Below are 14,497 nucleotides of genomic sequence, written 5' to 3' on the forward strand. Positions count from 1 at the left end.
CAGGCAATGGTGGTCCATACTCTGATATTAAGTTTCAACAATTATGTATACTAAATCTTATGGTTGAAAAAAATTCAAAACTATAATAATTCCTCTTAAAAGAACAGCCCTACTTCAGCTGAAAAAAGTGAAAGTTTTCTTAAAAGGGAATATTCAACATTTGATAATTTATATTAAGAAAGAGTTTAATGAAAAATATAAACTGGCAAAAAATTATGAAAATCCAACTATAAACAAAAAAGATATGGCAATTTAAATATTCTTTTTTGGGCACAGTGATGTCATCGTTCTTTCCTTATTATTACTAAGTATGGTATTTATGGCAAAATTATGTAAAATACAATTAAACATGGAGTTTAAATTTAAAGTATACACTTTTACACACACACACACTATGGTTCATATTATATTATGGCCTACAAAATATGATTCCCTTAGTTGTTATTCACTGATTTTCCAGACAGTCAAACCTGTGTTAAAGACCACCTTTGAACAGAGACCACATGGCTCTAAAGACCACATGTTTTGTTTCCCATTTTAACATTTACAGTGTATTTTAACCTGTGAATGAAGACCATCTCCCAATAAAGACCACATTTTGGCTCTCCCAAGGGTGGTCTTTATAGAAAGGTTTGACTGTATATGGTAAAGCCCATATAAGGAAAGAATGATGATGTCACTGTGCCCAAAATGGCTGCCATTTCTTTACATACCTTTTTTATTTGTTGTACAATTTTTTTCTGCAGTATTAAATGTTTTACCTACTTCTTTCCAATAAGAAATGTTGCCAAATATTGCATATTCCCTTTTAATATAACTTTTTCATTTTTTTTGAGGTGAAAACATGGTAAATAGACTTCAATGACATTTACTAGTCAGTTGGTAATACATTACAGACATCACTGCATGATACATTGCAAATACCGCTTCACGATACACTGCAAACATCACTTCATGATAAACTGCAGACATTACTTCATGATACACTGCAGACATCATTTCATGATAAACTGCTGATATCACTTCAAAATACACTGCTGACATCACTTCATGATACACTGGAGATACCACTAAATGACACACTGCAAATACCATTAAATGATGCACTGCAAATACAACTCCATGATAAACTGCAGATAAATCTTAATGACACACTGCAAATACTACATAATTATACACAATAGTATTATTCTGACTTGGTACTAAGCCTTTTCTTGTATCACTGGCAGTAACATCAAGGGCTTTAAGTGTTATAGACCCTATGTAGCCATGTGGATAAAGCTGCTGGCTTCTTTTCATCTGGCCCTCTCTTTGCCAGATGGAAACTCTACATGGGATGTACAACTGCATCTTGCAAGGAAGCTATCCAGCTGGTCAATGGTTCTAGCCAGGTACCCACTCATGTCTGAAACATCACATGGACCTTTCTCCACCTTAGAAGTTGGACAGTTGCTTTATGACTTAAAGGGATACTCGGGTATAAATAGATTCATGATTTTTTAATCATTCTACGTTACTCTTTCAATTAAAGGAAAAAGAAAGCTGCTGTTTTATCAAACTGAATCTTACTGTTAGTCGCTATATGAGTACACATGAAAACACGTGACAATCATCCAGTCAAGAACCTGACCACCATACCATATTGTAATTTGTCATATGTATAAGAGTAAAATCAGAAAAAGAAGTGGAATATGATATTTTATAGCTATTTTAGGTGTTGCCCTAACTTGGCATACATAGGTCAGGTTAGCAAAAGCACGATATAATGTAAGAAACAAATACCTATTTCCACTAAGCATGTCAGCAAAATGTGAGAAAATCATTTCTATAATAGTTTCATGGATCTAATTTTTTCATCCACAACATGACCTGTGCATCTGTTTAAATGGTGTATGCGTGACTTAAAAGATACAAATACATACAGTAAGTGCTGTATTCACATAACACAGTATTCAGCAAATACTGATTCTGACACCTAGAAAATACATCAACCAGAAATATTTCTATTATTTATTATAAATTACTTAAAGTATGCACCAATCAAATGAAATTTAATGAATTAAAATCACTACACAGTTACTGAAATCACAGGACAATACTAAATGAACTTTTTTACCAAACATAACACACAGTGTTTTCAAATCATTCTTAGAGCTGCTCTCCATGACACACAATATGCAACAAAAAGTATAGGTACTTTTGTCAGAATTCATTCCATAGGAAGTAACTGCTATTCTACATGCATTCATTCATAAAGTCTTCACTAATTCATTCAAAATTCTACTTTATGTGCTTTCCACGATCTATCTCTCATACAGCGTTGTTTTTTTTCAGTTTCATTCAGTTCTTTATTTTGAATTATATGGTGTTTTCTTCAGTTTCATACATGTCTTTATTCAGTTTTGTACAGTGTTTTCATACAGTATTTTATTCAGTTTTATACAGTGTTTTATTCAGTTTCATACAGTGTTTTATTCGGTTTCATACATACTATATTCAGTTTCATACATGTCTTTTTATTCAGTTTCATACATGTCTTTATTCAGTTTCATACAGTGTTTTATTCAGTTCCATACATGTCTTTATTCAGTTTCATACAGTGTTTTATTCAGTTTCATACATGTCTTTATTCAGTTTCATACATGTCTTTATTCTGTTTCATATGGTATTTTATTCAGTTTCATACAGTTCTTTAATCTGCTTCATACAGTGTTTATTCAGTTTCATACAGATCATTATTCTGTTTTATTCAGTTTCATACAGTTCATTATTCTGTTTTATTCATTTTCATACAGTTCTTTATTCAGTTTCATACAGTTCTTTATTCAGTTTCATACAGTTCTTTATTCTGTTTCAGAAACAGCATCATATCAATATGTTCAGCTTTAATCTGCAAAGATTTACAATCTTTCTTTCTTTCTAAGCTGAATATATCCTCGGCATTCAAGCTAGAGGCTGGTATAGCTAGCACTCGTTTGGCAATGTTGGCAATGTGCGGATATAATAACAGTTTTTCCTGCCACCAAGCCAGAGGGTTTTTATTTGAGGCAGGTTCAGCCATATATAGATTCAGTTCAATTTTGGCAGTTTCTTCTGGTGACCTCTGATCATCTGAAGCACAAATAACATCATCTAGCCAGTCATTTTCAACTGTTATAGATAAGTTTGTCATCTGTAATTTAGAATCAGCATCACTGAAAGGTGTTCTAACATTTCTAGCGGTACTTTTACCATCACTATCAGTCTGAAAATCTCCACTTCCAACTCCTGATGGACCAGCTTGCTGATTTACTTCATGGTTTGTTTCAGTTCCTCTATTTTTGTTTCTGTTGCCATCACCCATATCACTAGTGTCACCATCCTCATCTTCAGTAACCTCACCATCAGTAGACTCAACATTGTCTTTATCATATTCTGCAGCACCATCATGAGCACCATTATCTTCACTCTCCTTGTTAACCACAACTCTTCTCACATCAGTATTCTCCAACATTTCTGACATTGCTTTCGTCTGTCTCACATTTCCTTTTTTTCCTTTCTTAAATTTACTCTCATCATCCTGATTTTCTCGAAATTCTTTCTCACACTGAGCTTTCACTTCATGAAACAGCAAAGATTTAATGTCCTCCTTCTCTTTCTGTGACACAAATGCCATCTGTTTAGTCTGCGGATGAACAAGGCAAGCTAACAGACATGTCTCTTTACTGTTGTCTAAGAAATGTTTGATCTCATGTTTAATGTCTGATTTCATGTTTCTAATCATTGTATTATCATCATTGTCTGCTTCCAACACCTTGTCCAACTTTATGAATATTGGTATAACCTTCTGTAAAGTCGGACTTTCAGAATTTGTCAGTATTTCAGCAGCTGTTTTGAAGGTATTTAAAATCTTCACCAGAGTTTCAACACTGGATTGCTGACTGAAAGTGTAAAGCATCATGCGAAGATCAACTCCCTGATTGGTCAATTCTGAATCCATTATGGCTGCATGTAGAGCAGGTGTTTGCTCACCCAGACATGCTAACATGGTCAGAGTACTTCTCCAGTTCTGTCCAATGTCTAGGACCAAACATTTATTCTGTACCTCCTCTGACAGAAGCAATTTCTTTTTCTTTTCAAGCATCTCTATTACAGCACTGTTACCTAGAACTTCTGTAATCAACTTTCTACCCTGCTCAATAAAATGACTAATGTCCCTTTCCTTTAATGACCTTCTGATAACAGTATGAATACAGCAGCCAAAACACAAAACTCTTTTCCAGCCAAGCATCTTGACCACTCTATGTTCTGTATTTGAATCGTCTGTCACTAAAACAGGCTCAGGCAAGTTCCATTTCATTCTTGTTTCATCAAGATGTTCTGCAATGCTTTCACAATGATCATGTGTAGAAATTTCTGAAGTTTTCAGTACTGAAGATCTTAACTTCCAGTCTTTGTTAATATAATGAGCTGTCAAAGTATCGTAAGTTTCACCCTCCATACTGCTCCAGGAATTATGAGTAAATATTATGGACTGGTTTCCTGCCATTTCTGATTTCATCAAATCTTTTACTGAATTGTACAGCATTCCAACCTCAGTCATTAATTTCTTTCTCTTAGGAAAGTGGTATTTAGGTTCAAGAGTCTTTGCAAACATTCTAAATGGCTCATTTTCAACAAATTCAAATGGTAAGAGGTTTTCAATGAAGAGATTCAACAAACTGTTATCTATCTCCTCCATTTTGTCCTTTGATAGTTTATAAGAGCTACTTTCTCCACTACCAATCTCCCTCACTTCAGTCTGACAATCTTTATCAGAACTTCCTTGTGTATCAGCCAGTTTGAAGTTCTTGTCTCTCATATTTACGACAGTCTGAGCAGCTCGATCTGTGACTTCTATCTCAACTTCCTCACCAGAGTCAGTGTCTTCTGCTTCACTAGCACTGACACTGTCCTCACTATTATTTCTATCAATGTCAGCAGAGTTATCATCACTCCCTGCAATGAGAAAGGTTTCTACTTGTAAACTTAGGAACCAGCTTTCAAGAATGTTTATCAATCAAATTAAAGAATCTGACTGTTCATTTTCAAAATGAAAATGTTTATTTTAATTTTTAAAAATGTGCACTGATCAGACAGTAAACCTTTCTCATAACAAAGATATAACTCTGTTGGCATTGCTTTTTTTTTTCTTTATTTTGAGACAAAAAAGTTGAAATCTATTCATGGTGAATGTTTTTTCAACAGTAATGACAATAAGTACTACTATCACTATTATCAATATTATATAAAACCTAATATTTCTAGTTGCATTTATTAGCTAGTCAGTCACCTCAAATGAGAACAATCCATGTTTCTAGCAAAGTCAACCTTGAAGGACAACACTTTCCCATATTACAAGGTTAAAAATACCCTACAAACTAGCAAAGGAATGTACCACGTACCAACAAGAGAAACAATGTTATGCAAGCACCTTAAACTCCATTTTCAACTACTCCTAATTTAACAGAACTAAAACATGATGTGAGAATTGTAAGCAACTTTTTTCCTTTCAAATTCAATTTATTAAGACAATCTACTGCAAAAAAGATGGAATATGCATATGGGGAAATTGGGAGGAAATTCAAGCAAATATTTTTCACTTGTCTCAGTTAATCAATGCAATTTTGGGAGGAAAATAACTGTTACCTTCATCTTCAGCATCAGAGGCCACCTCTTTACTTTCTTTTTTCACTACAACTTTACTAACATGTCCCATCTCTCTAAATGCTGAAACACAAATAAAACCTTCAATATATTTTCTTCACTTGATATAAGTCAGAGAGAACAAGCAGCTATGTTAATGCAGAAATTATAGGGCTATAGCTGTAATAAAAGTAAAACAAAAAGAGGACTAAAATTAAATCTGAAAAAAGAAATACCAATCATCGAAGTAAAAAAGGGCCATTATTCTGATAAAATGCACAAGAGTTATGATTCTTGTTTAGCTTAACTCACTCAATGATGATGAACATGTGTACACTGTTTCAAGCCTACAGCTGTTATTGAAAAAATTGACCTAGACAAAAAATAAAGCCAAGAAGTACCGACAACATTAAATATTCTTAAGAATTCTTGTTCAGTTTAACTAACGGCTTTTAGACATTGTATAGAAATGGTGAATCAATCAATGACTACAAACAATGCCTTTCTAAAAACAATCAAAAGTTACAAGTACATCTGTACACTATGGTGAAATTATTTAGTTTAGAACTAACACCTCTACAATATGGAACACCATGGTTTGTCAAACATGAACATTTTCTAGGAATATGACTTTGTGGATAAAAAAGTTTGAATATCAAACAAAGGAGAATGTAATCCATTTGTAGGTATTTAATGGGTTGAAATAACCACAAATTCCACAAAAATTGTCCCCAACTAATGATTTCACAGTAGAAATTAGTAGAAGTAAAATAGTTATTATTCACAAGAATTTTATTTTAACTTATATTTGCAATATTATAATACACTTGCAAAGAACATCTGACACATTCCTATCGGTGTATACATGGTACATTTTGTTTATATCTAAATGCATGTCTGATATCTAACTTTTCTCAATGGCGTCAGATCAAAATTCTGTGATTAAACGTAATAGGAAATATCATTTAGAATTAAAAAACATTTTTAATTACAAAACTAAAAGCTCCCATGAACTTTAAAGAGTTTTACTGTATTTAAATGACTATCTTAATCTCCTACTGAGACAAGGAATTTTATTTCAAATTTTACAAACCTGATGCAGCTACCCTTGAAGGTGCTACAGCCGGAGCTTTCGCCTTTGGTGGGGTTTTCTTTGGAGGAGATTTGGACCTTGAAACCGTCTCATTTCTTATGGTGTATTTCATGTTCTCAAAGCCTTCACTGGACCTGCGAGGTTTTTTGGCTGTATCTTTACTGGGCTCAGTTTCAACTCTGTATTTCAAAGCTTCTAATTCTGTCCTCTTTGAACGTGAAAGTAGACCAATTCCAGCAGGTGTTTTCAGACGTTTCTTCAAATCTACAGGCTGTCTGTCTGATCTCATTGATGGCTTTGATTCTGTTGGGATAAAAGGCTTTCTTCTTATTTTTTTAACATGTTTCACAGTCTTCCAACTCAAAACATTTAATACATAATTATTATTTCATCCTTAAAGCAGAACAAGAAAGATGTCAACATTGTGTGACACATACCCCCTGAAAATGCTTGATAGAATAATAAATGAAGTCTGTAACAGGGCCCTACTCCAGAAAAATAATCAGACATGAAAGTTTTAAGAACATATGCATGTTCACTTCATGTTGATGATGTATACCAAAGTTCATTTTAATTGGATGGGAACTGTAGGAATTGTTGAGTATATAATGTTCTGATTATAATTGTAGTATTAGGGCCATACTCAACAAAAAATAATCAGACATGGAATTCTTGCCTAACTAGCAGGGAAAAGTAAGGTTATCTGGGCAGCAGATCTTTTCCCTAAGGAAAGATAACCAACACATGCAATATTGACGTCGGAGTCGGAGGGCATTAGCTATTTTTAACTTACAATATCTGTGAAAATACTGTATGTATGATATCGATGATAGGCAAAAACATTATCTAACAATTCTGTCTGAGTAACAAACATGTTTTGCCAACCCTCGGGACAGCCAGGATCCATCCAATGCTATCCCTCAGGTTTGGGAAAACCCTGTCTTACACAGGCAGTCATATAAGATCCTTTTAGTTTTGATAATTTATGCAAGCCCACTTTGTACAGTTGATGTATACCAAGTTTCAATTCAATTAAATGGAAACTGAAAGTGCTGAGTACTCAAGAAAGTGTGACTGATAGCTGGATGTAGGGAGCAAACACTCTACACAACATGGTATGCATAAACACTCCTCTAACCAACTGAATCTCAAGTAATGCTTAAAGATTACTTCATTTAATTCAAATATAGTAACTTCCTTTCCTTTTCATACAGAACGTCTACCAATATTTTTTCCTGAGCCGTTTCATCAGAATGATATTGATGGTAAAGTATCTTTCAGATCCATATATATCAAATATGGCTTTTGAATCTAGAAATCCTTTTCAAATATAAATATCATAGCTAAATATTTAACTTAACTGTGTACGCACAGCTGCAATTACAAATTTTATGTATACAGTGACGCTTACGTTTTTATATATATTTATTCTGTATTAACATAGAAACTATTTAGTAACTGTTCAGATTTTTAAACATGAAATTTGGGCATAATGTATCTTAAAATAAACAAGAGCTGTCCGTAAGACAGCGCATTCCACTATTCGGCAATTTGACAGTAAAATGAATTTATGTCTCAGTTTAAAAAAAATATCTATGAACGGAGCATAATTTGGTCAAAAATACAAATCAGAGTTTTAAGGATTGTTACCACACATGCAGATGATGATGATAAAGATACATTTTAAGTTTCAAGTCATTATCTTACATTGTACCAAAGATATGTCTATAAATGAACTTTCGAAAAAAAAATTTACATGAAAATAATTCCAAGTATAACAACTTGGTGACCTTGACCTTGGGTATAATGGGCCCAGTCAAAGCACATACTTTGTTTGTATGCTGGACAATGTTTATGTGAAGTTACAGTAAGATATAAGCAATAGTAACAAAGATATGACAGAAAAACAAAGGCTGCCGAATCACTTCAACCTTTAAAATAACCCAAGTATAACACCTTGATGACCTTGACCCTTGGTATAATGGGCCCAGCCCCTGCACATACTTTGTTTGTAAGCTGGACAATGTTTATGTAAAGTTACAGTAAGATATAAGCAATAGTAACAGAGATATGACAGAAGAACAAAGGTTGCCGGAAAACTTTAACCTTAAAAATAACCGAAGTATAACACCTTGGTGACCTTGACCTTAGCTAAAATGAGCCCAGCCCCTGCACATACTTTGTTTGTTTGCTGGACAATGTTTATGTGAAGTTACAGTACGATATAAGCAATAGTAACAAAGATATGACAGAAATACAAAGGTTGCCCAAAAACTTTTAACCAAGAAAGTGACACGCCGACGCCAGGGCGAGTAGAATAGCACCCCTATTTAGGTAAGTAGAGGAGTCAATAATCTATCTTAAATGAAAGTATTTCCATTTAGCATGAAAAGTACCTGTTGTGGATTCAATTTTCTTACTAGTAGTGACAGATTTCTCAGCTTCTGTCACTGCCTTCATTAAAAGAGACTTGTTGGCTTGTAGAGACTTTGGCACACTGGATCTGTAATTGACAATTTAACAAGTTCACAACACAGCAATAAAACATTTTCAAAACTTAATACTGTGAAATCATTTAATTTCGTGGTCATGAATTTTCGTGATTTTGACCATTCTAGGGATTTGAATTCGTGGATTTCATCTTTTGAAGATAAAATGAATGGGAATTTTATTTGTTCATTGGGACTTAATTTCGTGGACTGATGCAACCACGGAATTCACAAAAATTAGTCCCACGCGAAAAATAATGATTTCACAGTATTACAGCACTGCCAACTCCTGATTTATAATTCATTTTTTCTGTTTCCGATGCTGTCAATGGCTGTGTTATAACTAGCAATTTACATGGCCCCTTGACAATACTATAAATTGTCAACAGATATTGTATTAACAATTAGATCAACACAAATATCAAGGGTGCCAAGTGTTATGTTATAACTTAATTACTCTCACTCTATATTCATGTATCACAAGCCACACTGATAAATAAAACCTTAACTATACTTTCTCAGACAGCACTAGCAATTCTCTCATATGGGCTAAAATTATGATCACTTGACAACACTGCCAGAATGACTCTCAGGTTGTAACTTACTCTGTGATCCTCATTGGCAACATCTGTATTATCAGGGTCAAGCTACATGTATAACTTACTTTCTCTGTGTTCCACTGACAATACTGGCAACAGCTAGACCAGTATTATCATGTTACTTTCTCTTAAAGCCCATGACAACTCTGACAACATTTTGATTATCATGATCAAGCAATAACTTACTTTCTCTGTGGTCCCCTGACAACGCTGGCAACACTGCCAACAGCTGGATTAGCAGGATCGTATTCCTCTTCTTCATCTAATTCCTCATACCTCCTCTTTACTGATGCCACAAAAGATGTTGGTTTCTTTGGTTCTTTGGATTCACTCTATTGAAATAAAGAAAGATATCATTGTTGATGGTATATATCGTTCACAAACAAAGAAATCTTTATCAGTGAATGGCAGTGATACAAAGTTTATTCTGTATTAATGAATGGCAACAGTTTATGGTAAATCTTATCAGTGAAAGTTGGCAGTATTTTCACTCTTTATCAGTGAAAGACAAAAGTATATGGTAACCCTTTATTTTAGAGTGGCAATGACTACAATAATTACATACTGTAAATCTTTATCAATGAAATTGAATGGCAACAACTATAAAGGTTACTCTTTATCAGTAATTGGCAATGATATGAAGGTAACTCCCTTATCATTGACAATGATATATGATACTTTTTATCAGTGAATTGCAATGGTATTTCTTTGTCAGTGAATGGCAATGGTATTTCTTTGTCAGTGAATGACAATGGTATTTCTTTGTCAGTGAATGGCAATGGTATATGGTTAATGATAATTTGGATTAGTGTGAGGCAATAGTAATTATAGTATGTGGTAACTCTTCTGCATGCCATGACACACATGGCAAGAGTCATAGTTCAGTCGGGCAATAGTTTTCCATAGCTAATGTTGTAATGTTGACACCTGACTATAAATAAAATTTGTATCTTGTACATAACTTGATAACTATGCCATACATTTTCTTTCACTGATGTTAAAATACAGTAAAACTCATTACTTAACATTTCAACTGCATAAGTAACAAGATCTGGGCTTAATTAGGAAAGGAAACTTGTGATGTTAAAGAATTTAAGTCTCTCTTAACCTCACAGGTCAAGTTCAGATTTAAACAGATATAGAATATGTAATTATATTAATACTGTTGATTCAAATAGTACAAGAACAGTAAACCTTATTCTTTACCTTATGTTTGCTTGCTGCTGAACTTTTAGATTTACTCGAATCTCTAGTTGAAGTTTTTGTACTGGATTTTTTCACATCAGCTGACTTGTCTGACTTGGCTGCCTTGGTGGGTGGGGGTTTCCCCGTTGATGTACTCTTTACCTGCTCATTCATCTCAGCTTCCTTGTTCTCTTCATTAAATTCATCTAATATAAAGAAACTCTTTTTAGTACCAGTTTACAGAATATAGTTCCCGCCTGCCCACTGAAATATATCTATGGAACAAGCGTAACATTAACCAATGAAGCTATATTTGTACCTAAATCATGAAGCATAAAGTTAATCACTGAAGCTATATTTGTACCTAAATCATGAAGCATAAAGTTAACCACTGAAGCTATATTTGTACCTAAATCATGAAGCATAACGTTAACCAATGAAGCTATATTTGTACCTAAATCATGAAACATTAAGTTAACCACTGAAGCTATATTTGTACCTGAATCATGAAGCATAACATTAACCAATTAAGCTGTATTTGTACCTAAATCATGAAGCATAACATTAACCAATTAAGCTATATTTGTACCTAAATCATGAAGCATAACATTAACCAATTAAGCTGTATTTGTACCTAAATCATGAAGCATAACATTAACCAATTAAGCTATATTTGTACCTAAATCATGAAGCATAACATTAACCAATTAAGCTATATTTGTACCTAAATCATGAAGCATAACGTTAACCAATGAAGCTGTATTTGTACCTAAATCATGAAGCATAAAGTTAACCACTGAAGCTATATTTGTACCTAAATCATGAAGCATAACGTTAACCAATGAAGCTATATTTGTACCTAAATCATGAAGCATAAAGTTAACCACTGAAGCTATATTTGTACCTAAATCATGAAGCATAACATTAACCAATTAAGCTGTATTTGTACCTAAATCATGAAGCATAACATTAACCAATTAAGCTATATTTGTACCTAAATCATGAAACATTTAACCAATGAAGCTATATTTATACCTAAATCATGAAGCATAACGTTAACCAATTAAGCTATATTTGTATCTAAATCATGAAGCATAAAGATAGCCACTGAAGCTATATTTGTACCTAAATCATGAAGCATAACGTTTACCAATGAAGCTATATTTGTACATAATTCACGGAGCAATAAAGACCAATGTACACAATTCATTCAAAATATACCTAATAACTCTTTCATTTCTTTTTATTTATTTTTTTTTTATAGGGTTTAGAGTCATGCTGACAGAATTTCGGTCATATGGTGACTTTTTCAGCTTTTGTTAGTGATGGAACACCAAATGCACCTCCATGCATTGTTTCAGGCATTGGCAGGCACCTGGGTAGAACCACAGACCTTCTATGAGCCAACTGGATGGCTACCTCACAACAATTTTATGCTCAAGGCAAGGTTCAAACATACATCTGTGAGGGGCAGGTGATTTGAAGCCAGCGACCTTAACCACTCAGCCATGACAGCCCCTTAATATGTACTCACCAGTATTTTCACTGATTTCAATCTCTTCATGTTGTTCATCCTCTATCTGCTGAACTGGTTTCACTTTTGCTGTACTGGTTTCTGCTTTCTCTTCAGGTTTTTTCTTCTCTATCTTTTCTTTCTCTCCAGAGGACAATTTTCTCTGTTTTTCTCCTTCTGTTGTTTTTTCTTTCTCTCCCTGAGATGTTTTGTGCTTTCTTTTTTCTCCTCTGTGTTTATCTCGCTCTTTAGATTTGTGCTTACCACCAGCTTCATCTGTTTGGTAATTAACAAATTAAAAGTTAGTCAATGTAGTTTGTCCTTTATGGACATATCATTATGCCAAAGACATGTGAAGTTTGAAGGCATTTGGCCTTGTGTTTTTTGAGTAACAGAGCTCCATATGAAATCAAATCAAGTATTAGTTTTAGATTATTTTCAAATACATAACATAAACATGTTTTAATATTTTGCAACAACATAATGTTACTTGAATACAAATTCTAAAATGCAAGAATAACTAACGAAGCTTATGCCTTCCACAACTTAACACACAGACATTGTAAAATTAAGGGCCATAACTCTTAAGAAAATCACTGAACCACAACATTCCAAAGACATATCCAACTACGCTTGGCACAGATCGCTCCTGTGAAGTTTAGTGGAATTCAAACCTGTAGTTTAGAAAATCAGCACAAATATCTTAGAATTTGACAAATCAAGGGTCATAACTCCGCTGGAAATCATTAAAAGGAACATGCCAATGATATGCACAGCTAGGTTTGATAAAATTTCAAGGTAAACAGCAAGGAGTGTAGTAAAATACAACAAATCAAGGGCCATAACTGCTGAAAATCAATGAAGCAAACATATGCAGATGATATGCATAACTATGCTTGGTACAGATAACTCCCATGAGCTTTGTTATAAATCTGCCCTACGGTGTAAGAGAAGTATCATAAAATTTGAAAAATAAGGGGCCATAACTCCACTGAAAATAAATGAACAGGAATGTTCCTATGACATGCAAAATTAAGCTTGATGTATATGGTCAGGTTTGGTGCTATTCCTTTTGGTTGCATCTCAGTAGTTGAGCAGATAATGTAAACAAGAGGGCCATGATGGCCCTATATCGCTCACCTGTTATCATTGCACTTGAGGACTAGAAGGTCCTCAGAAAAAATATCTAAATCCAAAGGACAGGAACAACAAACGGAAGAAATTTAACCAAAAAGAAAAAAAATCTTACAAGGTATAGATATGTTAAAATACACCTAAAAATTGGAGGTACCATCAATGTTGTACCACAGAAAACTGGTCTCGTGTTTTCCCTATGGCCAATAATAACAAGAGGACCATGATGGTTCTGAATCGCTCACCTGTCCCAACATGACCCAGTTTTGAACTGAGTATGACGTCGGTTTTTTTCTATTATTTGACCTAGTTTTTGAGCTCATGTGACCCCAGTTTTGAACCTGACCCAGATATCATCAAGATGAACATTCAGACCAACTTCCATACAGATCCCATGAAAAATATGGCCTCTAGAGAGGTCACAAGGTTTTTCCATTATTTGACCTACTGACCTAGTTATTGATGGCACGTGACCCAGTTTCAAACTTGACCTAGATATCATCAAGATGAACATTCTGACCAATTTTCATGAAGATCCATTCAAAAGTATGGCCTCTAGAGAGGTCACAAGCTTTTTCTATTTTTAGACCTAATGACCTAGTTTTTGACCGCAGCTGACCCAGATTCGAAACTGATCTAGATATCATCAAGATGAACATTCAGACCAACTTTCATACAGATCCCATGAAAAATATGGCCTCTAGAGAGGTCACAAGGTTTTTCTATTATTTGACCTACTGACCTAGTTTTTTAGAGCACATGACCCAGTTTCGAACTTGACCTAGATATCATCAAGCTGAACATTCTGACCAATTTTCAT

At 34.0% G+C, this 14,497-nt stretch overlaps 1 protein-coding gene across 1 annotated transcript in view; it reads right to left on the reverse strand.

Annotated features, from left to right (window-relative positions):
• Positions 1 to 1,998: 1,998 nt before the first annotated feature.
• LOC123523941 (uncharacterized) overlaps positions 1,999 to 14,497 on the reverse strand; it is a 40,420-nt gene continuing 27,921 nt past the window's right edge. Inside the window, exons 5-11 of the mRNA XM_053542652.1 lie at positions 12,565 to 12,819; positions 11,052 to 11,236; positions 10,032 to 10,177; positions 9,154 to 9,260; positions 6,758 to 7,060; positions 5,668 to 5,748; positions 1,999 to 4,977 (exon numbers count right to left, since the gene is read on the reverse strand). Of these exons, the coding sequence (XP_053398627.1) occupies positions 2,822 to 4,977; positions 5,668 to 5,748; positions 6,758 to 7,060; positions 9,154 to 9,260; positions 10,032 to 10,177; positions 11,052 to 11,236; positions 12,565 to 12,819 (3,233 nt within the window). The 3' untranslated portion in view covers positions 1,999 to 2,821. The remainder of the gene's footprint in view (positions 4,978 to 5,667; positions 5,749 to 6,757; positions 7,061 to 9,153; positions 9,261 to 10,031; positions 10,178 to 11,051; positions 11,237 to 12,564; positions 12,820 to 14,497) is intronic.

This window comes from Mercenaria mercenaria, chromosome 1, assembly GCF_021730395.1.
Source record: "Mercenaria mercenaria strain notata chromosome 1, MADL_Memer_1, whole genome shotgun sequence".
Taxonomy (NCBI): Eukaryota; Metazoa; Mollusca; class Bivalvia; order Venerida; family Veneridae; genus Mercenaria; species Mercenaria mercenaria.